The sequence below is a fragment of the Stegostoma tigrinum genome, chromosome 7, assembly GCF_030684315.1.
Source record: "Stegostoma tigrinum isolate sSteTig4 chromosome 7, sSteTig4.hap1, whole genome shotgun sequence".
NCBI classification, from domain to species: Eukaryota; Metazoa; Chordata; class Chondrichthyes; order Orectolobiformes; family Stegostomatidae; genus Stegostoma; species Stegostoma tigrinum.
This window is the reverse complement of record NC_081360.1, coordinates 48,125,747-48,153,718: the sequence shown is the minus strand read 5'-3', so window position 1 is coordinate 48,153,718 and position 27,972 is coordinate 48,125,747. Positions and strand designations below refer to the sequence as shown.

General features: G+C 40.6%; 1 protein-coding gene across 1 annotated transcript in view; it reads right to left on the bottom strand.

The window, feature by feature from the left end:
• Positions 1 to 27,972, bottom strand: part of dnah9l (dynein, axonemal, heavy polypeptide 9 like) — a 353,637-nt gene that overhangs the window by 296,186 nt on the left and 29,479 nt on the right. The window contains 9 exon segments of the mRNA XM_059647649.1: positions 1,405 to 1,737; positions 6,406 to 6,795; positions 11,395 to 11,499; positions 11,623 to 11,818; positions 11,939 to 12,063; positions 18,421 to 18,555; positions 21,100 to 21,216; positions 21,476 to 21,643; positions 27,653 to 27,886. Of these exon segments, the coding sequence (XP_059503632.1) occupies positions 1,405 to 1,737; positions 6,406 to 6,795; positions 11,395 to 11,499; positions 11,623 to 11,818; positions 11,939 to 12,063; positions 18,421 to 18,555; positions 21,100 to 21,216; positions 21,476 to 21,643; positions 27,653 to 27,886 (1,803 nt within the window).

The following is a 27,972-nucleotide window of genomic DNA, read 5'->3' as shown; positions in this document are numbered from 1 at the left end:
CAGCACTATGGGCATACAAACACATATGTACGGTAGTACTTCAAGTCATATTCAGCTAACCGCCACCTTCTTTCAGGCAGTTAGGAATTGGCAACAAATACCATCCTTGCCAACACTGCCCACATCCCTTGAATAAATAAAACTGCCTGAACATCCTATGAATGTAGGATTTTCCCAAGTATGGGCGCAGTTGACCATACCGTCACCTTTTGAAAAGGGAACTAAGTGCTTAATTTCCTTAATATTCAGCACAATAGAACCTGAAACCTCAGCACACAATCAACTGTCATTTGTATATTGTGTTCAAGATTTTGTGGGTGGCAAGCGTTAATTGGGCATTCTCCTGACCCTATACAAAAAGACACTGGGTCAACCGTGAATCAATGGCTAGCACTCTTGCCTGAATCAGATTCCATCGGAGATTTCAGCATCAAATCTACTCCTACACCCAAAGCAAAAGTGAGCGTGCTGTACTGTTGAAGTGTTCTGAATGCCCCATGTTAAAGCAAGGATTTGTACCTTCATTAAAGTGGATGTTAAAGTTACAACGGCACTATTAGGCAACAGCGTTGTCCGTTGAGTGGAAGTCACAAACTGTTTCCCAGGGATCTGGGCATATTCCCTAACCCAAAGTTTCAAGCGCTGCATGTTTTGAGTTGCAGCTTTCAAGGCATCACCTGCTCTTCCAGTTTAAGGATTCCATGGTTTCTAATCCTCTGGCTTATTACTAGGCCTTTCTCACTGCCCAATTGATCCAGCATGAACACGGATCAAATTCCAAGCTTTCTAGCTGGCAATTCATTCCGGGCAAGTATGTGGATTGCTGAGTGAAGATCAGGATTACACTCTCCAACAAGGGATCTTAGTTTCAGTTTGTTCCACAATACCTCTGATGCAGTGCAACAGAATTTAAAGTTGTTGACCTCTAAGTCATTCACTCTGTAACTCTATGTTCTCTCTTTTTTACTTTCTTTACTTATTAAGTATTTTAGGGCCACCCTTGCTTCATTCTCACTTATGAGTCAGGAAGTAATGGGTCCATAGATTTGTGCCTCTTCGTAGGTTCCCTCAACGAGGTATCCTAAGTGATTACCTGAAAACAGCACTAAAGGAGTGATGCAGTATTGGTGACATCACCTTATAAGTGAATCAAATACCTGTCTGCACACCCAGGTGATATAGAAGATACTATGGCAACTTTCAACCAAGTTTTTCACCAAAAACAGATAATCTGATTGCTTATTAAAAGTGCGATTTAAATGCTATATTTCTCACAAAACAAGTATCAAACTTTCAAACATACTTTGTTAACTGTAGAACATGTACAGTCATCTTGAAATCACACACAAGCACATAGCCAAGTAAAAGTTACTTCTTTTAGCTGAAAATAATCTGGTGAAATACCTGATAGTTGTCAATTTCTAGATGTTTTGCTACTCTTTTTACTTTAGACGCCATTTTGTACATATCATTTATTAATTCTTCTATGAGATCATTAAAGTTGTCCTTCTTTTCCAGGTCCAAGGGAGGACTGAATGACAATTCACACCCATTAAGGACCAGCTGCACTTCAAACTGAGGTGATGACTTTGGCAAAGTTTCTGTACATTCATTTAGATATTGAAGAAAGGATTTAATAATAATGTAGAACCCATCTAAAATTATGTGATCAATGTACTCAGTGTACACTTTCCATTCATCAGCCTGGGGATCTGCACAGAACAGGTGAAGATTATCCTATAAACATGGGGGAAAAGAGAATTTCAATTTGTTCCACAACATAAGAAATGGTTAATCTCTGTGTAAATGTGCAATTGCATTCTAGATATCAAGATGTGATGTAAATAAAAACAAAGGGGAAATTCATGCCATATTAAAACTCAAGAAATATTGCGCAAAAAAAACATTCAACTGAAATCAAAACAAAGTGCTACAATTCAACACTTCAAAACGAAGATAATTTAAGATAACAACTTGCTAGAGAAAAGACAAAAGTCTACCTATGTTTCTTACAATTTATGAAAATGCAGTTCACCACAAATATTTTAAGTCTGGCTTTTATTACTTTAAAGTTACACTGGTTGCAAATTTTTAAACAGAAATGTGCCAGTTGGATGCAAACAACATGAATTTACTCAGTAGTTGTGAGGCAAAACATTAACATTTTCATCTAAAATACAAAATGGATTAGTATGGTGTGTATTCCTAAAACAAATGTCCTAACAAGTCCTAAAGCGGGATAAAGACACATATTTGTAACTTAAGCATCATTTAATCCACAAGTTTAGTCTAAACTTTTAACCAAAAACACACATTTAAATAAGTATAAGCTTGGAAGCTTGGATTTAGTAAAGAATGACCTGATTCAAAATATATTAAATTTCCAAAAGGCATTTTTATAAAATGTATTAAACTATGATACTAAACTTAACATTCATATGCTTATACTTTATACGTATGTCCACGGCAAGTCCTCAGGTGGAATTTTAAGGTCCCCTACTAGCAGTTCTGCAAGCAAGGAGACCAGTTCATATTCCAAGGTGGTCATTATTCTACTTGACCACAATTTTACCTGGAGCAGGCGAGGCTTGGGATGTCCCTTCCACAAATGAGACCTTAAAGTGGGCCAATTTGTGGTCACTTCCTGCCCTGATCCCAACTCAACAACACTAGATAGCCAGAGAGGGGATAGGAAGGTTACGTCTCATAGAGGTCATACCTTAAAACTGGATGCTTCCCCACAAAGTTTGTACCCATTGGGTAGTCATCTCCTGGCTGCCCCTCAAATCAAACCCCAGCCTCCTCAACAGCATCAGTTCAGAGCCGCCTCTGTCCTCAGAGACATTGCCCTTCCGCGTGAATCACAGAATCGCTACAGTGTGCAAGTAGGTCATTCAGCCCATTGAGTCTACACAGATGCTGAGAAGGGGCTTCCACTCGGACACATACCCTACTCTATCCCTGCATTTCCCATCCCAGAACATATGGGCAATTTAGCATAGCCAATCCACCTAGCCTGCACATCTTTTTGCCCTTAGACCCATTCACTTTGGCTTAGTGGACTGCCTTTAATCCCAGTAGTGGCCATTGCTCCTTGTGGTTCTGCTGCAATTAGAACTGCCTGTTATTTAGATAGTCTGGAAGGTCACAGAAACAGTACTTCTGTCTGAATGAGAGACAGAAATTAACACTCCTCATTAAGTGACTGCAGGGTGGCCTTGATTGGTCAGATGCATTTCTGGATGACTTCTCAGGTGGTGAGGTAGGCAACCCCACCATCAGAAGGATTCTGCCTTTAACTCTATGAGTGATCAAGATGTTGCCCTGAAGAACACAGCAGAGAATGGCGGTCACTTAGTTGTTAAGGTAAACTGATGCAATGTGTGTACGCGTTCTGCAAAGACCTGGGACCTGAATATTAATACATGTCGCTTTCAGTTCATGCAATCATGAGGCACTACAGGTCCAACGACTTCGTATTGATAGTGTAATTCTTCACAATTTAGAATAATTCAAAATCATAACTCAGTACATTTGAAAAAGTTAGATACTTTCCAATCATGTCTAACATTAAACAGAGATAGTAGAAACTGCCAATGCTGGAGAATCTAAGAATAATGAGGTGTAGAGCTGGATGAACACATCAAGCCAAGCAGCATCAGAGGAGCAGGAAAGCTGATGTTTCGGGTCCAGACCCTTCTTCAGAAAGGGGGAGGGGAAGGGGATTCTGAAATTAATAGGGAGAGGGGGGAGGCAGACAGAAGATGGATAAAGGAGAAGATACGTGGAGAGGAGACAGACAGGTCAAAGAAGTGGGGTTGGAGCCAGTAAAGGTGAATGTAGTGGTGAGTTAGGGAGGGGATAGATCAGTTCAGGGAGGACAGAGAGGTCAAGGAGGTGGGATGAGGTTAGTGGGTAGGAGATAGTGGTGGGGCTTGAGGTGGGAGGAATGGTTAGGAAGGCAGGGACAAGTTGGTCTGGTTCTGGGATGCAGTAGGGGGAGGGGAGATTTTGAAGTTTGTGACGTCCACGTTGATACCCTTGGGCTGCAGGGTTCCCAAGTGAAATATGATGCTGTTCCTGCAGCTTTCGGGTGGCATTGTTGTGGCACTGCAGGAGGCCCAGAATGGGCATGTTGTCTGCGGAATGGGAGGGGGGAGTTGAAATAGTTTGCGACTGGAAGGTGTAGTTGTTTACTGCGAACTGAGCGTAAGTGTTCCACAAAATGGTCCCCAAGCCTCCACTTGGTTTCCCCAATGTAGAGGAGGCCACAATGGGAACAGCAGATACAGTATACCAGTATACAGTATAGCAGATGTGCAGGTGAACATCTGTTTGATGTGGAAGGTCTTCTTAGGGTCTGGGATGGGGGTGAGGAGGGAGGTATAGGGACAGGTGTAGCACTTGCTCCGGTTGCAGGGAAAAGTGCTGGGGGTGGTGTGGCTGGAGGGGAGTGTGGAGCGGACAAGGGAGTCATGGAGAGAGTGGTCCCTCTGGAAAGCAGATAATGGTGGAGAGAGAAAAATGTCTTTGGTCGTGGGGTCGGATTGCAGATGGTAGAAGTGTTGGAGGATGATGCGTTAGATTCGGAGGTTGGTGGGGTGGTACGTGAGGATGAGGGGGATTCTGTTTTGGTTGTTACTGCGGGAAGGAGGTGTGAAGGATGTGTTGCAGGAAATGTGAGACACTCTGTCGAGGGCATTTTCAACCACTGTGGAGGGGAAGTTGCGGTCCTTGAAAAACGAGGCCATCTGGGATGTCCGGGAGTGGAATGCCTCATCCCGGGAACAGATGCGGCGGAGGCGGCGAAGGAATTGGGAATAGGGGACGGCCTTTTTGCGGGAAACACGCCACCTACATTCACCTTTACTGGCTCCAACCCTGCCTCTTTGACCTGTCTGTCTCTTCTCCACCTATCTTCTCTTTTATCCATCTTCTATCTGCCTCCCCCACATTCTCTATTTATTTCAGAATTCCCTCCCCTCCCCCTTTTCTGAATAAGGGTCTCGACCCGAAACATCAGCTTTCCTCCTACTCTGATGCTGCTTGGCCTGCTACGTTCATCTAGCTCTACACCTTGTTACCTAACATTAAACACTTTAGCATGGGCTGGGAGCAGCCAGTACCTTGCCTCTTACAAATGATTGGAGGGTCATGTTGTTTGATTCGATCCAGCAGTCTTTGGTCTATTCAAAGTGGCAGCCTTAGGTTCATTCATGAGTTCCACAGTTTCCATGAGCTTCACATAGGCATCGGTATTCCTGTAGCTCCATGACCAACAGGATTGGTCTAATCAGCAATCTGATACCTAGGGCCCAAGTCATTTCCTGACTATGAAAGTTTGATGCCAAAATAGAGCTCAAAGCAATCTTGTGAGATAAAAGTTACCCTATTACATCATTTGTTGCGGTATGTCATACAAACTCATGGGCCTGGAAGTGCCCAGTCTACCTCAAATTTAAAAGGCAGCATCCAAGGAGAGACAGCAAACTAATGTTTTCAGTCTAGTTGACTCTTCATCAGAGCCCTCTTCAGATCTGATGAAGAGTCATTGAGACTCGAAATGTTAGCTTGCTGTCTCTACATGGATGCTGCCTGACCTGTTGTGATTTCCAGCCTTTTTTTTGTTTTCTGCACAAGTTCCAGCATCTGAATAATTTGCTCCTACCTCAAATTAAAATAGTTCAAAAATTTGAACGCATGAAGCTCAATTTGTTTAAACAACTTTTTGCAGTAGGAACACAAGTGGTATTTGCTGCTAAATTGATGCTCCAATCTGCAGGAAAAGATATTCTTCTTCTCACACAAACATATACTGAAGTACATGAATTTCAATGCATGTGTGACACTAAGTTTGTCGGCTGTAAAAGGATTGCTAAGTGGTATTGAATGACATGCCCCTTTTGCTGTACTAGATGGGATTCCATGATAGAACATTTTAGATATTTCCTCGATAAACCTAACAGTTACAGTGAAAACCAATTTACAGTTGCCAGCGAGTGGCTCGCAACTGGCACACTTGTGTGTTATGTTGCTATTTTTACATATTGCCCTGTTCTTGGCAGACAGAAAGAACATGTATCTATCTCAACTTAAAACAGATGACAAATCATTCACTGGCTCATTCAATGCCTTGAACAGAGTTGACCAGCATTGTTTAAATGTGAACAAAGCTTGGAGGTATCTCTCAGTATCAAGTAACTGCCAAATTCCCCATCACAACAATAACTGAAGTTGTTTTGGAATTAAAAAGTCAATGAAAACATTCATATATCAACCAGAATTTTGATTTTGATTTCAATCCAAATATAGCATCATCTATACAATCTGCTCTGCTCCAAGTTCTCTACAAACAATTGTGTTAAAAACCTGACTTTCATATTGCAGTGGACTAAAATCTCTGACCTCAACTAATTGGTGAATTGTTTCTCCTCCATCTTGAATGAATTTGTAATATTTCATCACTTTCTCTTCCTTATCAAGGAACAGTGTTGGACAGTCATATTTATTATGCTGAAAAAGCAACGCATGAGTCCAGGCATGTACTATTGTATGAATTGCCTCCACATTGTATTTGATTTTCTGCATTCTACTATTCAGATCTTGCATCTGTTTTCTAGTCTCCTGGATATATTCCCATGAATCCTCTGTTTGCCATGTTAAGGTTTCTGTGGCAGGTTTCAGCTGTTTATTAATCTTCTTCAATTCATGCTCAACAAGTGGAAATTCCACTTCCAGTATGCAGGTATGTAGTTTATTGTAGATGTCAGTTAGCAGTTTCCAGTTCCCAACATACTATCAAAGAAGCAGATTTTCAAAAATCAAAATTCATTTCATAATTCTTCTCATTTTAAACATTTACTGTAAAATACAAACACTGCCATGATAATAGTTCAAAAAACTGAAATACATCACTGATAGGAAAAGAGCTACAGCTGGTTTCATTTCAAATGAGAAAACCTAGTCACATTTAAAAAAATAGAACATGCTTATGTTTTTCTTTTGCATCATTCAAATATAGAAACCTTTAGATCACCAGATAAGCAAATTTGACTCATTCATTCAGAAAAGTTCATGCAGTTTTAATTAATAGTACCGTTTGCGTCTACATTCCTCTATGCTGAAGTCACCTGGCTGGTAGAATTTAATAGCAATGCAAATTACCTCAGCTTCCTACTGTTATCATTTAATGCTTATGGTTCGTCTTTTCTACATGAGATTCCTATTCCTGTGAAGCATCACATTTCAATGTTCAAAATCTATTTTGTACTACTATTTCATAACATTTCATACTAATAGTAGAGATAAAAGTCTAGAATTTCTTTGAAATACCCTCCATGCTAGTGTACACTGTGTTGTGTCAGAAAAAACAGCGTTCTACAAGAACTACTTCCATAGATTGGCCCAGATTTTGTAGTCAATGGGAAGGAATTGTGCTTGATGTGGACCTTGACCAAAGTTACCCAGAGGCCTAGCAATGCATATGGTGCGGTTTCTCTCTTCCCTAACTGCAGTTTAGATCAGGTGTCAAGTCAAACGGATCTCCAAGTCAACTACAGCCATGACATCAGCCAGAGGAAGCAGCTGCTCACATTGAAGGAATTATATAGCAAACTAGGGAGGGAAAAACAACTTAAAATCACTTAGGATAGAAAAAAAAAATCATTTCATTAAGATAACTGGCTTAAATATCAATAAAAATGTCTTTAAAAAGCTAACACAAAGGCATATTGTGTTTGACTAAATAATTGAGATTTTTGATGAGGTCAATACTTCCAGACCATATTGATGAAGTGTCATCTAATTATTCTGATAATTGGGCTGGGAGGGATGATTCAAATTACGGGAAATCTGAAAAGTTGTAAGTTAAAAAATGCAGGCAATAATACAAGGCAGTAATAGGTAATGATTAGCAGAGTGTGACAGGAAGAGTCACAAAATACATAACACACCAGCAAACCGGATCAGATTAAGGGGAAATAATTAAAAGCAGCTTTTTATCTGAACACAAACAATATTCATAACAGGATACTCACACAATTGAGTATGAATAAATGAATATGACACAATAGGATACAATGGTATCAAGACTTGGAAACAAACATTGAAGTGTCTTGATATCAGCAAGGCATTTGATAAGGTTCCCCATGGCAGGCTCATTCATAAAGTCAGGAGGTATGGGATACAGGGTGATTTGGCTGTCTGGATTCAGAATTGGTTGGCTGACAGGAGGCAGAGTGCGGTTGTGGATGGTAAGTATTCTGCCTGGAGGTCAGTGCTGAGTGGTGTCCCGCAGGGCTCTGTTCTTGGGCCTCTGCTCTTTGTAGTTTTTCTAAATGACTTGGACGAGGAGGTTGAGGTGTGGGTTAGTATGTTTGCTGATGACACAAACGCTGGAGGTGCCGTTGATAGTATCGAGGGCCATTGCAGGCTTCAGCGAGACATTGACAGAATGCAGAGCTGGGCTGAGAAATGGCAGATGGAGTTCAACCTGAGTAAATGCAGAGTGATGCATTTTGGAAGGTCGAACTTAAATGCTGAATATAGGATTAAAGGCAGGATTCTCAGCAGTGTGGAGGAACAGCGGGATCTTGGTGTTCAAGTGCATAGCTCCCTCAAAGTTGCCACCCAGGTGGATAAGGTTGTTAAGAAAGCATATGCTATTTTGGCTTTCATTAACGGGGGATCGAGTTTAAGAGCCGTGAGGTTATGCTGCAGCTCTACAAAACCCTGGTGAGACCACACTTGGAGTATTGTGTCCAGTTCTGGTCACCCTATTATAGGAAAGATGTGGAGGCTTTGGAGAGGGTGCAAAGGAGGTTTACCAGGATGCTGCCGGGACTGGAGGGCTTGTCTTACGAGGAGAGGTTGACTGAGCTCGGACTTTTCTCTCGGGAGAGAAGGAGGAAGAGAGGTGACCTGGTCGAGGTATACAAGGTAATGAGAGGCATGGATAGAGTCGATAGTCAGAGACTTTTCCCCAGGGCAGGATTGACAGCCATAAGGGGTCATAGTTTTAAGCTGTTAGGAGGAAGGTATAGAGGAGACGTGAGAGGGAGGTTCTTCACCCAGAGAGTTGTGAGCGCATGGAATAGTTTACCAGTGGTAGTCGTGGAAGTGGAGTCATTAGTGACATTTAAGCAGCTGCTGGACATGCACATGGACAGCGGTGAATTGAGGGAATGTAGGTTAGGTTATTTTATTTTTGGATTAGGATTATTCCATGGCGCAACATCGTAGGCCGAAGGGCCCGTACTGTGCTGTACTTTTCTATGTTCTATGTTCTATTTCAAAAGGATAGGTAGGAAGAAAAACAAAGTGGCTAGTTCTGTCACTGATCAATGGGACTAATGAGAAACACTCTTGGCTCAAAAAGAATCAGAAGGTTCAATTTGAGTAAGATGGGGGCTGGGGGGGGTGGAAATTACTGGTGGGAGTAGTCTATACTTCCTTTAAGAGTTAGGACAACACAATAAATACTCTCAAAACATAAATAAGGAGGGCTTGAGAAAGGTATTGCAGTAATCAAGGTGACTTTAACCTTGATCTAGGCAGACAAAGGAAGTTTTGAGGACAAGCTCAGAGTGCATGCGAGATCGTTTTGTAGAACAATATATTGTCAGACCAACCAGGAAATCAACTATTTCAGATCTGGTAATGTGAAATTGAATAGAATTAATTAGTCATCTCAAAAATAAAAGATGAGCTTGTTCTCCATAGAGAACGTTGTGAAGTAAAAACTGAAAATGCTGGAAATACTTAGCAGACACAGTAGCACATATGGAAACAGACAGTAATCATTATTTCAGAAAGGTTCTCATGAAAGGTCACGAACTGAAATATTAACTCTTCTCCTCCTCCTATTCCAACTGTTTCCAGATCAGCTGAGTGCTTCCAACACATACTGTTTTTACTTTAGATTTGCAGCATCTGTAACATTTTGCTTGTGTATCGGTTGAGAGAATATCTGATGACAGATTTAGCCAAAAACATGAGGGGTCAAGATGGAACCGATAGAGAGAAAATGTTCTCATTGGTGAAAACGTCAAGGCCAACTTAAGGTGATTGGTGAAAATATACACAAGTGACAGGAAGAAAAGTTTTTTTTATGCAGCAAGTGGTAGGCATCTGGAAAACCAAGCCCAAGAAAATAGTGGAAGAAATTTCATCATGATTTTCAAAATGGAATTGGATAAGCACCTAAAGGAACACCATTTGCAAGACTTTGAAAAACACAGTGGATTTAGATGAATTACATTGTTGTTATAGAGAACTAGCATAAGCTTGATGGGTCAAATGGACTCTTCTGAGCTCTTGATTCCGAAGATTCCACAATTCCATGATTTAGTATAGCCTGTGGTTTGTGGTTCCCCAATTTGGAAGAGTTTTATAATCCAAATTGAAGCAAGTTAGGAATACATAACATAAATACAGATTCCATATTTTCATTAAATTTATATCTTTCAGCAAAGAAACATTTTACGTGCTGAAGTAAGCATACTTAAGTGGGTTAATCACATAACAAACATTCATCTAAGTAAATGAAATTTCAGTACAGAAATCCTTCCTTCATGGCTCCCAGAGGCTAACATATCATTCCAGTAAATTAAAAAGTTACCATCTTATACTACAATCCCTACCTAGAATTTTCAACAAACATCTGACCCTATTCCTTCTGCTTCACTTACCATTTTAACTAGAACAGCAGTTTTCAACATTACAGTTGACCAAACAGCTGGTGGAACACAAACATTCTAGCCAGCACGCCTCAGTAGAAATACACAACTGACTGAACAATCTTTATGAAGCTGCAACATTGAAAACTGCTATGTTGCACTAAAACAGTAATACAATAGAAGAACAAAGACAGAAAAGCAAAAGGAGAAAAATTCACGTAAATAAATCAATTGGAGGACAAAACATCTACTTAATTATATGGTCCATGTATTAAGGCAGAAATGTGTGTCAGGATTAAGAGGAATTTGACACATTACTCAACCTTTAATTTTGCGTTATCAATGTCATACCAATTCTTTAGGATGTTCCTCGTAATACTGACTATTATTTTCACATATGTAGAACAAGAAGAAATACAGGCAAATCAAGCTAGGAACTGATGAGATGTTTAAAAAAATGTCTTTGTGGAAAAATATTATTTTGTTTTGAGAAGACAATTCAGAAAATCATTCCATTATGGCAGTATCAACCAATGACATAATGGGAATATCTTCCAACAAAGTTGATTGCAAAGTGTGTCAACTAATTTTAAACAGATTTTAAACAGATGAAACATGTTAAAAAATATTGATAAGACAGTTTGACTTTCAACAAAAAAATGCTAACATATTTGTCACAGAAGACAACTTCATGCGAAAATATATAATTCATATTTACCATATCAAGAATCACTCTTTTTGAATACAAATTTAATGCCACATCTGTGATGTTAAATCCTTTCAGCAACCCAAGGTATTTGACCTCACGAAGCACAGCTGAAAGCTGAGTGAAAATAGGCAAAATGTGATTCAGAAATGGAATCATCTCTCACAGAAGATGAAATATCCATATTGTAACCATGGCTACATACAATTTTAGGTTCCAAAAAATGGAAAATTGTCTTACCTCAGGGTTAAAGTTCACCAAGTATAAACCAGATTCTTCATTCCGTTTGAGAAATGGTTGATTCAAGTTTGCTTGACAAACAGCATCTAGACTTTCTGTCCATGATGAGGAGATTTGTTGATCATAGTTATCAATTAAAGCTAACATTCTGTCACATTTCTGGAAAGCTAGGTTTGCTTCCTTTGTATGTAGACTTCTACAAACATACCAAACATATAAACAAGTTATTTTGAAAGAACATAATTATAAGTAACTACAAACCATAATTTGAGAAATATTTTGTTTGAAACATAATAACTTTTAAAGCTGTATTTACTGATGATTAATGTGTCTGAATTGATTTCTCTGACTTAATATTCGTTCACGAAGCTCTTGGGACCACTTCAGGTTGCCTGCTATCACTGGCATATTCTTATGCAATACTACATAATTCATCTTCACCTGCAGAAAGCAGATGTCAAACAGATATATAATCACCAAAAGCAATTAAACTGACACAATCAAACATCTGTTCAAAGCATGTTTTTATTAATGGAAAAATGACTCACCGGAAATCGATTAGAATTAGCAAATAAAATTAAATATATTTGACCAACCAATACAGTATTTTTGCCAATTCTTCAGCATTTTCATATATTAAGAACTTACTATTACAAAATTTTAGCCTTTGTGGCTTGAACTTACCTTAGACAAAGTGAGAAGACAGGTTATAGTCAGCAGGTTTATTTGAAATCACAACCTTTCAGAAGCGCTTCCCTCCATTTCACCCGACGAAGGAGCAGCGCTCCAAAAGCTTGTGATTTCAAATAAATCTGCTGGACTACAACCCGCTGTCGAGCGACTTGATTTTTTTCAACTCTCGTCCAATACCAGCACCTCCACATCATTACTCCAGACAAGTGTTAGCAGATTATCAAATGCTACAAGTCCAGCACTGATAATTTTTTGACATTTGAAATATTAGGAAACAATTGCCAACAACCATGGCCCCTGGAAGCCAACTTTATGGAGAGGCGTTAGAAGAAATGAAGGTAAACAAGAAGTTCAGCTTGTAAAGAGACAACAGAGAAAACGGAAGTCCATGGATTTTTCACTTTTTCAAACCAGTCTTCATTTGCATCCAATGCGCCAAAGATGCCCAAAATACCATGGGGCTCCTGAATGACACCTAGCAATATGTAAAGTTGAGCATAATGTTGCAACCTATCGCTGTTATGACACAAAAGCTTCCATAATGACAGTGGCAGTAAATATCATAGATTCATAGAATCCCTTACAGTGTGGAAACAGGCCCTTCGACCCAACAAGTCCACACCGACCCTCAGAGCATCAGACTCAGACCCATCCCTCTATAACCCACCTAATCTACACATCTCTGAACACTATGGGCAATTTAGTACGGTCAATCCATCTAGCCTGCACATCTTTGGACTGTGGGAGGAAACGGGAGGCACTCAGAGGAAACCCACGCAGACACGGGGAGAATGGTGCAAACTCCACACAGACAGTCGCCCGCGAGTGGAATCGAAGCCACATCCCTGGTGCCATGAGGTAGCAGAGCTAAACACTGAGCTACTAGGCCACCTCAAGCTATATCAGATAGAGCTTTTTAAAAAAGCTTCCTGCAAACTACATTTCACATAATCCTGAACTTTTTGTTCATAAATCAGTGCATTATTTTGTTACACAGCACATTTAGCAAATCTTTCCCCATGAGTATATAAATCTTTATCAAAGGAACTTGCAATGGTATTATATGCATGCTTCAGGTAAGGGTCAGGTTATTTTGGATAAGCTAAGTTTTGGCACCCTTGTCTCCCTTTTCATACAGCTAAGGGTGGCTATGGCACAGAAAGAGGGAGAATAACAGAGGTGAGGAAGGGAGAGAACGATAGAGAGGGAGGGAGGGTGGGAGAAATGGAGAATGATAGAGAGTGAGATTTAGGTAGAGAATCATAAAAAGAATACGGTGGGAGGTAGAGAATGATAGTGAGCAAACCACTGACACAAGTCCACAGTCAATATAGGAAGCAACATTCAACATGAGCACCAACTGCACTCATACTCAGAACGTGCCTCAACATTTGGCCACAGTGACATGTTGAATATGCAGAGACATGTAAGGAAACATTTGCTGTAGAAGCATCTGGCATTTTTGTCTAAAGATAGGAAAGCTGAGTCTCTGTACTTAACTGGTGATGAATTTTCTCATGCTTTTGCAGCTTAAAAAAAAGATTTCCACCTCTTCAGGCTAAAATGGAGCTTCAGAGCTGAATCCTGTTGTCATAGTGACCTTCCCTAGATGACTAATGCTGTTGCTGTGCTGTGACTAATCCCAACAACCTACAGTTTTAATAAATATTTCCCATGCACTTTAACAGCCTCATTATTTGTGATTTTAATACACTCTTCCTGTCTTTACTACAGTTTTAATTGTGCATCACCCACTCTTACTGTAACCTCTCTAAATCTCCTTAGTTCCTTTCTCCATTAGACTCCAAATCTGCCTAGGCTTCCAAATTGCCCCTTTAGAATTCTGATGTTGTGATGTTCCTGGTTCTGCGACATCACTTTCAAATAGCTTCTGTGTTTCTTGATCTTGTTTACTGTAGCCATGCTGTCTTTGACCCTCAACTGCAGCTGTAAACACCTCACCAACCCTTAGCATATTTGCAGGCTGAGCAAGCTGTGTTTTTCAAAACCTTCCCCTTCAGAAATTTCAAATGATTTCCACTTACTCTAGGCTAAGCCTCAACTAGGGACCATCCCTACATTTAATCGGCACCTGATGCAATCTGCAGCTGCCAACTATGAACAGTGTTCCAGCTCTTTGTAGCTTCTCGTTCACATCTTCGTAGCTTCTCTTAACAGGTCTCACAGACAAACCTAAGGGTAATGCATGTGAATGCACAAATCATTCTCAGTAAGGGAGATGAATTAAAAGCACACAGGCGTAGATGGGTGAAATATAATTACAATGGCAGAGACTTGACTGCAGAATGACCAAGGCTAGGAATTGAATATCCAAGATTATTCAATATTTAGGAAGGACTGAACAAAGTCAAAAAGAGGTTGCCCAGCACTATTAGTAGTGGATAAAATCACTGTAGTGGGAAGGGATATTGGTTCAGAAAATTGAAATGTAGTATCAGTACATAAGGAGCTAAGGAGCAACAAGGGGTGGCAAACCTTAGTGGGAGTTGTCTATAAGCCTCCTGGGAAGTCAGGGATGGCAGTAAACATGAAACTAGAGAGGTATTTAGCAAGTGTAAACATGAGTGACTTAAACCAACATATAGACAGGGAAAATACATTACCAATAAGACAGTGGCTGATGAATGTGAATGATGGTTAATGAACAAGTTTTTAAACTAGTACATTTGAGAAACCAACTAGTGAACACCATTGTAGGTTTGGTATTGAACAATGAGAAGAGATGAATTAATAAGCTTGCTGTGCAGGGTCCTTTAAAGATGAGTGATTATAGTATGAAAGAGGTCTTCTTTGGGATGAAAAGATATTAATCAGATTTGGGCATTGCTGGCTGGGTCAGCACTTACTGTCCTTGAGAACGTTGTGGTGAGCTGTCTTCTTGAACCGTATGACATTACACCTGGAGTATTTTGTGCTGTTTTAATTTCCTTGCTTAACAAAGAATACATATGGCACAGAGAAAACAGTGAAAGTTCACCAGACTTATTCCTGGGACAGTGGATTTGTAGTGCGAGGAGAGATTGGGCAATTGGGCCACTGTTAAATGGAGTTTAGAAGAGAGAGATGGGATCTCATTGAAACAAAATTCTTACAGGGATGGACAGATTGGATACAAGGTTGTTGTCTCCCTGGTTGTGGGGGCTAGAATAAGGAGGCCATGGTCTCAGGACACAGGGTAGATAGACCATTTTAGACTAAGATGTTGCCAAGAACAGAGGGTTTGAGTTATAAAAATAGGCTGGATCAGTTGGGACATTTTTTCAGTGGAGCATAGGTAGTTAAGCAGTCACCTTAAAGAGGTTTATAACATCATGTGGGGCATAGATATTGTGAATATCAAGGGTCTTTTCCCTAAGGTGGGGGAGTTCAAAACAAAGGGGCATATTTCTAAGATGAGAGGAGCAAGATTTGAAGAGGACATGAGCGGCAAATTGGAGATAGCAGGAACTGTAGATGCTGGAGTCAGAGTCTAACACAATGTGTGGAGCTGAGGAATAAAGGAGGCCAGGCAGCAGAGGATCAGAAAAGTCAATGTTTCGGGACAGGACCCTTCTTCAGAAGTGGGGAGGAGGACAGGAGCTGGGAAATAAATATAGAGAGGAGGGGTGGGGCTGGAGGAAGGGAGGTGGGACAGTAATAGGTTGCATGTGGGTAAGGATAGTGGGGATTGGTCAGTGGGAAGGGTGAAGTGGATAGGTAGGGAAGATGACAGACAGATTGTATCAGATCAAGGAGACAGGGACGAGAGGGAGACATGGGTGGACACGGTACGAGGCCAGGGATGGGAACATTTTAGAACTGGTGCATCCTAAGTTCAGGTCATTGGGCTGTCGGCTCCTGCGGTGGAATATACGGTGTCGGTTGTCCAGTTTGCACGTTGTGTGTTATGTGGCACCGAAGGTGGCCCAGGATGAACATGTCACCCAGGGAGTGGGTGGGGAGTTAAAATGGTTGGCGTTGTCAGGTGTTATCAATTAGCGCTTACAGAGCAGAGATACTCCACAAAACGGTGCCCCGAGTCTTCGCTTGGGTCTCACTGATGGAGAGGCGGCCACATCGGGAGCAACACATACAACAGACCAGGTTGGGGGATGTAAAAGTGAACCTCTGTTGAATATGGAAAGTTCACTTTGGGCCTTGGATGGAGGTGAGGGATGAGGTGTAAAGGCAGGTGTAGCACTTCCTGCGGTTGCAGGGAAAGGTGGCAAGGATGGTGGGGTTAGTGGGGAGTCTGAAGCGGACAAGGGAGTCACGGAGTCGACAGTCCCTACGGAAGGCAGATAAGGATGGCGAGGGAAATATATCTTTAATTGTGGAGTTCAATTGTAGGTTGCAAAAAATGGCAGAGAATGATACGCTGGATGCAGATGTAGGGGTGATGAGAAGATCAGGGGGATTCTCTCTTTATTTTTGTTGCATGGAGGGGCTTGAGGGCAGAAGTGCACGAAATGCAAGAGATGCGGCGGAGGGCATTTTTGATCATGGGTGTGGGGTGGACGGGGAGGATGCAGTCCTTGAAACAGGAGGACATCCAGGATGTCCAGGAGTTGAACATGAGCTTTCAGTTACCTGCCACTTTAACACACCACCCTGTTCCCTGGCCAACATCTGCCTCTGGCTTATTGTAGTGTTCCAGAGAAGCTCAACGCAAGCTGGAAGAACAACTCATTTTAAGCTTGGGGACCCTGCAGCCCTCTGGGCTCAATATCGAGTTCAAATAATTTTAGGGCCTGAGTTCTCCCATGTCCCAGCCCCCTACGCCACGCATCAGGCCTTGTTATTATATCACCTGCCATTAGACGCTAGCTATTGTTAGTCACTAACAGTACCCATTAACAACTATTCACCTCCAAGCCAGATTGTTACCAACTCCTTTGTCTCTCTTCGGGCTCTATCTATTGTTTACTCTGTACCCCACACCCTCCTCCTCCCTATTTTCTGTATATAAACCGACGTTTTCCCAGCTACCATCTGAGGAAGGATCACCGAACCAAAAATCCCCATTAATAGATCTTTTCTTCACAGATGTTGAGCTGAATAGCCTATTTTTCTGCTCCAGATAAGCTAAGGTTAAATGAAGACAACCTTCCTAATTAGAGTACTGAATAACTTTACCTGCCAACCCTGCTGTCGAACTTCTCCCACTGGTCTCAAAACTGCGGCTGAGCAGGAAGCAGCCCTTAAGACACCAATGGAGAATTAAGAGTCAGTGGGTTGTCCTAGACTTCTCAGCCCCCCACAAAATTTCTGACAGATTACAGGTGGATGATTAGGTAGCATCACCCCTCCACCCCTAATACGTTCAGGCAGCAAGCATCCCAAGTGAGCCCATAAAATTCTGACTGAGTACTATGCTGTGTCATATTTCTGTGAGCACACACTCTTCCGCAACCACTTTCCAGCATCTGCTCTTTGAAGAGGCATAGGCTGGCTTTCAGTGGTAGCATATAATGCCATTGTATCCTGCTCAGGTATGCATCTACTCAGCTAGATGTTTAGCACTGACTGGCTGCAATGCACAATTAACCTGTACCGATTTCCATACCTAACTGAATTTTGTTACTATCGACACCTACCAACTGTTTTTTACTGCTTTACAACTTACCACGAAACATTTTTGAAAAAAAAACGTCCTTTGAAACAACAAGGACAGAATTTTTGATGGAAAAATGGGGACTGACATGAGTCAGCATGCCCTGGTCCATTTATTCACCTTCCCTCACCACTATCACCTGAAGATTTCAGCTGTGATTGAACTGATAAGAATGGAATCCAACAAATGCAGGTATGCTCAGCAGGGCAACGGTGGAGCAGCACCAAAGGCAGATTACATAGTCACCATCACAGACTGCAGACAGGATGAGAGATATATCAAAATAAATATTGAAATATACATATTTTCTAAAATGTATCTTCCCACCTACCTGAATTTTGTTCCCCTTGACGTAGCAATTCTTTAGTTTGAAGTGGAAATGGGTCACAGCATTGATCGCTCTCAACTAATTGCAAAACATTCCTCAACAGTTTTTAAATAAAGTCACATTTTGAAACTCTCCATTAGTAAGAATGAAACTGTTATTTTACCTTTGCTTGTTTATCAAAAATTTCTTTGCAGCTGTCCATTTCTGCCTCAAACATTCTCAGAAGATTGACACATTTCACTGTGAAAATGCTGGCAATGACAGGTCGTTTTTGCAGCACACCAAATATTGACAAAAGCTAACAGAGAAAAGATTTTTAATTACAAACTGCAAGTGAACTTCTGTTGAAAAAAAAATTTTTTTAGTTGAAACTCTTCTCTATTACCTCCTGTTCCAGCATCTCAGCCTAAAGGAAAATAGTGGCAGTACATCCACACAGGTCTTAATAGCCGCTTTGACCTACCTGATATGTGGACGAACATCATTTTCAAAATATTTTCTTCAGGGAAAAAGAAGGAACTGTGGGTGAGCAATGGGATTTAAGATTCTAGCAAATCACCAAAGGCTAATGCATAATTAATAAAGGTATCCCAAAGTGAAATATTGGTCACTCTTTTAAAGAAACGGGAACATAAATGGGAAGTGCTGTTACAGTCGCACAGAGCCTTGGCCAGATCTCAGCTGCAAAGCAGCATTCGGCTTTGAGAAACACATTGCCTAAAAGATATACCAGCCTTGGATTTAATTCCCGTACTGCTGAGGTCACCATGAAGATCTGGCCTTCCCATCCTCACCATTCCCTGGAGATATGGTGACCCTTAGAATAAGCTCACTGACAGTTGTTGCTAATGAAAGAGCAGCCCTATGGTCCAGTAGGGCCACAACAACTTTTACCTTACTGGCAGAGGGATTACAATACGGCATCACAAGTACTGTACCATAACTTTAAAAGGTGTTACAATCCTGGACCAGACCGCCTAATTTAAGGCATGATTTGGGTGGGGACAGAAACTTTAATTTTTAAAAGTAGAAAAAGTGCAAGACCCAAGAGACATACTAAGATATTAAAGTCACCAGATTCCACAATTTTGAATAAACAATAATAAACTTTACTGTACAGCATTAGGACAGTAATACATTCTACATTACACTTCTGTCACCCAGAATCAAATTGTGGTAAAAATGGCTCTCAAAGACTGATCACATTTCATTGGTATTAATATATGAGAGAATTGCAATGTGGATAACTAAGTCTCATGAAAACTCAAAAAGGGTTAAAATCTTCACTTCCACTGATCTGTCCTTGGAAGTTCCCCAACGGTTCACCATGCACTACCTCAACAATTGCTCCCATATTCTGGTCAACCTTGCAATCCTGACCCTACACTCCCCAGTTCAAGATATTGTACTCCTTCACATGCCTAACTCCAGTTTTTCAACTGAGAGCTTGAACAAGCCAGTAATACTCATATATTTTTCTGTGCTGTAATTTTGCTTAGTTGTATCCAGAAAACACTGCTCATGGGCTTTTCAGCACCCCTTTCAGTTATAGTGAAGGGCTCATCTATGAAGGCTTACCATCAGACCCTTTCCTATTCTTGGGCAGAAATGAACATTGTCATCAAGCAATTCTTGGAATTGAGTGTAACCTTCAGGTTGCACTCATCTTGAACTGCTAGAAATGGATTTCATTACGAAGGGTTAAATTAGGTCATGTTCCTAAAATTTGGTATGTATTATCTAAAGTTTAGACGATTGAAAATTATTCTAAACAATTCGTGGAAAATGACATCAAGGTTCGGTGAGGTAGACACACAGAATTATTCCTCTGGTAGGAAAAGCCAAAGCGGTGAGCCAGAATTTTAAATGTAAAGCTAGTTTATTTTGAAGTGAAATTAGAAAACAGTTTCTTCATTTAATTATAACACAAACACATACACTAATGGTAGTGGAAGTGTGAAACTCTCTACTGCACAAAAGGTTCTAGATGCTTGATGAAGTGGAATACTTAAAATTGATACATATTGATTAGCAAGTTATGGTGAAATGTGGAACAAACTTGAACAAACAGAGCTGACTTACAAATCATCCGTGACTTATCTGATTTTACAGAGAAGGATTGAGAAGCTGGATAGTTTGTTCTTGTTACATCTTAACAGCTTTTCTCAAGTATAATCTCAATTTAATTTATCCCAATGACACTTCTGAAACTCCAAGTTGTCAACTTAGTTCTGCTGGTGGACAGACCAATTATAGCTCTCACAACAGGATCATCACAATATTTAGATTTTTTTAAAAAATCTAAAGTTCTGAGGAAGGGTTACTCTACCCCCAACATTAACCTCTGATTTCTCTCCACGGATGCTGCTAAACCTGCAGAACTTTTTCAGCAATCTCTATTTTGGTTTCATCACAAAATGACATGCTTAAGATGCAGCAGTACATTAAAATAATAGTTTTAAAACTAGAGGTTTCAACTCCCACTGGGGAGTTTATAAAAGGTCCATTCTGTCTGTGACAGATCTTTGCTGGAATAATCAAAAGTTAATTACACTCTCTCATGATGTCCACAGAAATCCTGCTCCTGACTTATAACATTTAACTAATTTTTCCTTGAAGATATAATGCTGTCTGCCTCAAACAGTATCTGTAGCAAAAACTATCTACAAACATAAAGTCTGTCACTTAATAGCTAAAATCTGGCATTTTGCATCTTGCATTTGATACGAAAATATACATTTAGTCCTTTTAGGGGTCACCTAGTAATTCATGATGCAACTATTTCAAAATATTAAATGATGCTTATTTTTTCACCTTAGCCACAGCAAAGCATAATTGGTACCTTAAAAGCCGATTCCAGAGATCCTGAATCCTGAAATGCAAGATTCAGCACTGAGCCTAAGCGTCTGTCAAAATCAAGTATTTGCTCCTTGTACCTGCTGTGATCTGACAAAAATTCCTGTGTGGATTACAACAGATAAAAACAAAAAATTTTAAATTTGTGAATAATCTAGCACTTACATAATGTAATTTTCATATACCGACAAACACATTTTCAAAGGTAAAGAAGTGAAGTTCTCTGAAAAATTAGTTTTTAAAAGTAAATTATCATTAGCTTTATTGTAATGTGTTCAAATTAATTTTAGGATATAGATTTCATTTTTGAAGTGAAAATCAAAGTAGATATGAAATTCCGCTGTATCACAATAAAGCCAAACCTTATTGTTGTAATCAAGTGGATCATATTTGTTTTCTCCAAATACTCGCCAACATTCCTGAAATTCTTCATAGATACCATAAATTATTTCACTGAAAGCTTTTCCTTTGGAACCTCCTATTTCAATTCTCTCCAGTTTAAGAAAGTCTGTAGCTGTATTAAACAGTTCCTGAAAACCAATTAATATTGAGCAAGTAACATTTCAGCACATCACAGCGATGTGTTTTGGTTTTTGTTTAAGAATTAAGCATAATACAACAGCTGAAGCATAACCAGTGTTTTATAACGATGTAGCAGGATTTCATAACTTTTCTGGTCTATGACTCGTAGGAGATGAAATAAGTTTCTTTGTCCTCATTTTTAAAATAACAAATATTTAAATAACAATGGCCAAGACTTTACAGGGTTTTAGCTGAAGGGGGAGAGAGAGGTGAAGGAAGAGGTGTATAATTGTTCAGATGGTGGCAGGTGATGTGCCCATTGCCTTCCTGCCTCTGCAGACATTTTAACAAATGCATGGAAGGGGACAGACTGTTAAATTATGAGTGGCAGATTAGCAGTTCACCACCTAGGCAGGCAACCAGATGCCCTTCTCATCATGCATCCTACAGCCCACAGTAGGCCTCTCTGCGGTGGCCCGGGCTATCCAGGCTTTAAGATCACCTCCCCCAGCTCGCCTGATGTGCCTTATTGAGCCTCACAAACTTAACTCAATTCCAGGGCTTCCCACAAGTTTGGTGAAGGTCTCCTGTAATGTGAGGAGTAGTCATTGCTCCAAGTGGCAATGCAGGGACAGAAGACGTGCCTGTATTCCAAATAGTTGTCAGCATGTTTTAATAGAGGGACATTTTCCTTTAAATGGGCAGCAGTCTGACAGAAGGAAATTGGTTGCTCAAGTATTGTAAAATACAAATCGAAGTTTCCATGGCCGACTGTATTTTTTACAAGCAGGTTCCCCCAAATTTGCAGCAAGTGGCGAGGGTCTCTGCCATCCTGTAACATCACGGTCATAGTGTTAAAAAGAATAAGTTGTGTGGAAATCACTATAGAGACTTGAGAAGAAGTTAGCCAAAATCTGCTATTGCAAAATGCAGAGCCAAGGACTGAGGTATCCAATGATAAAAGAACTAGCACATAATACATGTCACACAAGAGTCATTTCAGTTCAAGATGCTTTCAAGATTATCATGAATTAGTTTGCTAATAATTATATTATTGGTACATTTGCAAGTGTTGCAAGGGCAGGATTTTCTCCGATTAGGGAACTATGTGCACATTTTTGAAGTAAGTCAAATTGGTCATGCAGTATTTTAAATAATTCTGTAGTATAAGCTGCACGTTTAAACTGATCACTGTCAAACTATGATGAACAAGACTGGTTTGATAGAGTGGGAGCATAATGTGTGGTGAGGCCTGGGCATGACAAGGTATGAATGCTAACTTACGAATTTAGGGCAGATTGAAATTCTTTGCAGAGGGGGAAGGAGGTGCTGCTTCTTTTTGGCTAATTTTCTTAGCCATGAGAAGCTGATGGTGTTTAAAGCTTTAATTAAGTGGGCAAGTAGGTTACTACTTGATCGGTCTAAAGATTTAATCTCTCTAAACGTGTCTCAGTCTAATCAGATACAAGCATTATACCAAATGCGATGGGAAGGCAATCAGGGATAATACCTAAGCTCTGCAATCCTGCTAAATCTAGTTGTGAATACTGGGTTGGACGATTAAACAATTAACAGGATGGGTAAGCACTCAGATATCCTCATCTCAAACGTAAGGAGCCTAGCACACAAATACAAATGATACGACTGAAATATTTGCACCTACTTACCGCCAGAGGTGCCGAATGGTTGGTCCATCCAGCATTGCAGGTGTCAGTCTTCAACCAATTAAATTATCTTCACATCCTCAAGAAAAGGTAAATACACTACGTAAATGTCTATGGGCCCGAACAACATTCCAGCAATGCCCAACAAAGATGCATGTTCCTGTACTAGCTGTGCTGTGAGTGAAGTTATTCTAGTATACTACAGAAAAGGCATCTACCCACAAGGTGGAAAATTCCCAAGTGCCGTGTGCACAAACAGCAAGACATATAACTGCTCTATCACTCCACTCTCAATCATCAGCAAAGTGATGTTAGTGGTCATCAACAGTGCAATCACATTTTCAAAGGAATAATCCTGCTCACAGACAGACAATCAGTTTGGGATCCAACAGGGTCTCTAGACTCCTGATCTGGTTGCAGCCTTGGTCCTAACATGGACAAAAGATCTGAATTCCATTGGCAAGGCCATAGTGACTGCCTTCAAATTCCAGGCAGCATTCAACCGAGTATGCCATCAAGGTGCCCTTGTAAAGCTGGAGTCAGTGACAATTCAGGAAGTAACTTGCCATTGTTTAGAGCCATACCCAGCAAAAAGGAAGATGCTTGTGGTAATTGGAGAAATCATGGTAGTCATCTCAACTCCGAAATATCTCTGCAGGAGAAACTCAAGATAGTTTCTGGAACACAACCATCTTCAGCTGCTTCATCAATGACCTTTTCTCCATCCTAAGGTCAGAAGTAGGAATGTTCATTAATGACTGCACCATGTTAAACACCATTCACGGTTCATCTGATACTGCAGCAGTCTGCGTCCGAAGTAATGTCTGGACAACAGCTAGGTTTGAGCTGTTAACTGGCAAGGATCAAGAGTACAACACACATTAATCAGGCAAAAACCTCCTCTAACTAGAGAGAATTGAACCATTGTCCTTTGACAGTCAATGACACTGCTGTGACTGAATTCCTCCCCCCCCCCATTATCAACATCTTGGGGGTTACCACTGACCAAAAATTGAACTAGATTAGCCATATAGTCTCGTGGCTACAAAAGCAGGTCAGGGTCTAGGAATCTTGCAGCAAGTACCTCACTCCTGCCTCCCCAAAGCCTGTCCACCACCTACAAAGGCACAAGTAAGGAACGTGATGGAATTCTCTGCATTTTCTGAGATAAATGTAACGCTAGCAGACTCAAAAAGCTCCATATCATCGAGGACAAAGCAGGTAGCTTGACTGGCACAACATTTATCATGTTCACCACCACACAGTTGCAGCAGTATGTACCATCTACAAGTTGAACTGTATTAACTCACCAAGGCTCCTACAGCTGCACCTTCCAAACCTGTGACCACTATCACCTAGAAGGACATGGGCAGCAGATGCATTGATACACCAAAACCTGCAAGTTCCCTCCAAGTCATGACCATCCTGACATGCAACTACGCAGCCATTCTTTCACGTTGCTTCTTCAAAATCCTGGAAATCCCCATTTCACAGCACTATGGAAGCTCCTACACTACACAGATTACAGTGCTTCAAGAAGATAGCTCACTACGACTTTCTGCAGCGTCAAGCCAGCAGTGCCTACATCTCGCAGGTAAGTTCACAAATTTGTTAAAAATTAAAGTTACCTCGTATAACTACCAAAATGACAAGACAGGTGATATGCTGCAGTTGAAGCATGTATGTAGAAGCAGACATCAGTGTGATTGATGGCAATCAATCTACAGAGTCTACAGCTCAAGGAGCATAACCTCAGTACTGATGAACCGGAGACTAAGTTTTAGTCACAATAATGCATCAGGGAAGAGAAAAGTTACTTGGAATCTCTTCTGGAGGAGGTAGTCACACCCGTTTTTTAAAAAAAATTCATTAACAGAATGAGGATGTCGCTGGCTAGGCAGCATTTCTTGCCCATCCCTAATTGCCCTGGGAACAGTTCAGAGTAAACCACATTGCTGTGGGTCTGGAGTCACATGTAGGCCAGACCAGGTAAGGATGGCAGTTTCCTTCCCTAAAGAACATTAGTGCACCTGATGGGTTTTTCTGACAATTGACAATGATTTTATGGTCATCATTAGATTCTTAATTCCAGTTAAACTAAGTACCTTAAACTTGTTCTGTGGTCAGAGACATGAGGGGATGACAAGCATGGCAGATACAGGGTTTCAGAAGTAGGCAATGAAGGAGGCTCAACTGTCCAATTTGTTAAAGAATCTTGTAGTGGTCAAGAACAGGAACTGCAGAGAGAGTGAACAGACAGACCAATGTGGCGCAGACAGGCATTCAAGGTGAAGAAATAAGATATAATTAAAAGTAGCTTTGTTGTCAAGTACACAAATGAGTGCACTGAAAAGTTTACAAGTCACCACTTACGGTGCCATTTTAGGTACAAAGGTGCCTAGACGCAGATTCTCAAGTACAAATTCACAGGGAAAAAACAAAACTCAGAAAAATAAAGCTGCAAAAATTCAGAGCAACAGTCCTTCCAACCCAGTCCACGGCAGCACCTAGCCTCCATACCATGATAGGCTTCACCTCAAGGCCGGAAGACAGTGCTAAGGCCACGTTGGGCCAAGGGACCACCACTCCAGGACCACTCCAAGGCTGAAAGCTCAGGATATCATTGAGAAGAAAGGAGGAAATAAAACACACAAAAAGGAGAAAAAGGATTAAAAAAAAAGGAACAGATGGAGCGGACAAGCTCCAGCTGTAGAGTTCTACTTCAACACCATCTTGAAAATGGGTGAATTACGGAGCGCTTATCTTGCAGCAGCAGCAAGCAGAGGGGGTGGGACACAGTAACTGGTAAGCCTATTAATCCAGCGCGGTGCAGATTCGGGCCTAGTCTTCACAGGGCAGTTAGCTTGGAGCAGCAGCTGGGAGGCGTGAAGTAGGGGACAATTTAGTTGGAGGAATAAATACTGTCTTTGCAGGTGACTAAAGGTTGTAGTGTCTGCTTAGTGCCAAGGTTATGGACATCTCTTCTGAGCTGGACAGTAATTTGGAGGGAAAGCATCAAGTTGTCATGGTTCAGATATGTACCAACAATATAGGTAGGGCAACGTTAGAGTATCTGTCACAGGAGCATGAGCAGTTAAGAAATAAACTGAAAAATAAAAGCAGAATCACAAACGTGATAATCTCTGAATTTCTACCCTAGGCACAAGAAAATTGACATAGGATAAATGGGAGTACAAAGTTGAATGTGTGGCTCAAAGATTGGTGGAGAAGAAATCTGTTTCGAATCATGCAACACTGGCAGCAGGATTGAGGAAAGAGACAGGTAGTTATTCCAATTGTATTCATCTGAGCTGGACTGGGTCATGAGTCTGGCAAATCGCCTTATTGGTACTGTAGATAGGGCATTAAACTAAATAGTCAATGGTGTTTGAGGAAATACTAACATGAATATACGAAAAATGGATCAGAAATAGACTACTTGAGCCTGCTCTGCATTTAATAAGATCATAAGTCATGGCTGCTACTCATCAACTCAGACCACAGAAGGATGTTGAGGCATTTCCTGCTTTAGACTTAGTCCTGCTAACTACACTGCAGCTGCTGACATCTCTTGCAATCTCTAGCCATGTCTCCTTTGTGTCTGTCTGACCGGTGACTACTGTTGTTGATCTCCAGAAATGAAGTGTTTCTGGAACCTCTCTACTATCATCTCCAAGGACGTGTTAGTGAATCAAGAGATGACCCTAGTTTAGAAAGACTGGTATCTTATTGATCTGAAAGCCTGTACTATCAGCTTCTCACTTGCTGGCTGCATCCTCTTTGGAGACTCACCACACCTTTTAAATGCCACTTCCAGCACTCACATCCTGATTGAGGAGGCAATCCTCCCACAAAATAATAAAATGCATTGCACTCCAACCTCAAGCACATTGTAAAACGGTCCCAGTGTTGGAGCACCAACGAATTTGGCGAAGTTGAGCCAAGGGATTGCAACTTCAGGCCATATGAAAAGGGGTTATGAACAATCAACAGCAGTAGATCACAAAGTGACATCTTGGCTCATATAGGTGATTAGAACGTTGGCAGGAGACTTCTTTCAGTAACATGACAGGTGATATACATCTTGTTGGAAAGTTATAACACTGCCTAAACAATGAAGTATGTTGAGGTCTGCTATCTTCTAGTAGAAGGTTTGTGTTAGCCAATTAGTATGAAGTTCAAATCACTTGCAATTCTGACAACCCATATCAGTAATGCTACAATTAGCTTTCATTCCTAAAAACCGTAACGAAATAGTTATGACTGAATATATTTTGCACTTTGTATGACTTGATGAGATCCAATGACAGAAGCAAAAATTAACACATTTAGTTACTACACAATTTTACATACCTCAATTTTTAACAAATGGGCAAAAAATCTATCAAAATGAGCAAAGACCATCTGTGTAGGGAAGTCCCAATGTTTCACTTCCATATCGCTCCTGTAATACTGAGAAATCTTTAATCTGTGTTGTTGGAAACAATTCTTAAAGCTTTTCAATATGTGAATGGCAAGTTGCACCTTCTCCAATGCTTCTTCTATCTCAACTTTAAAAATCTCTTCAGGAGCTAGATAGTTTAATGCCTATTGAAAAAAATATTAAGTACAAAAAAATTTAAAAGCGATGTGAACAAATATCATTATGCATATGTTTTATATTTATACATGTG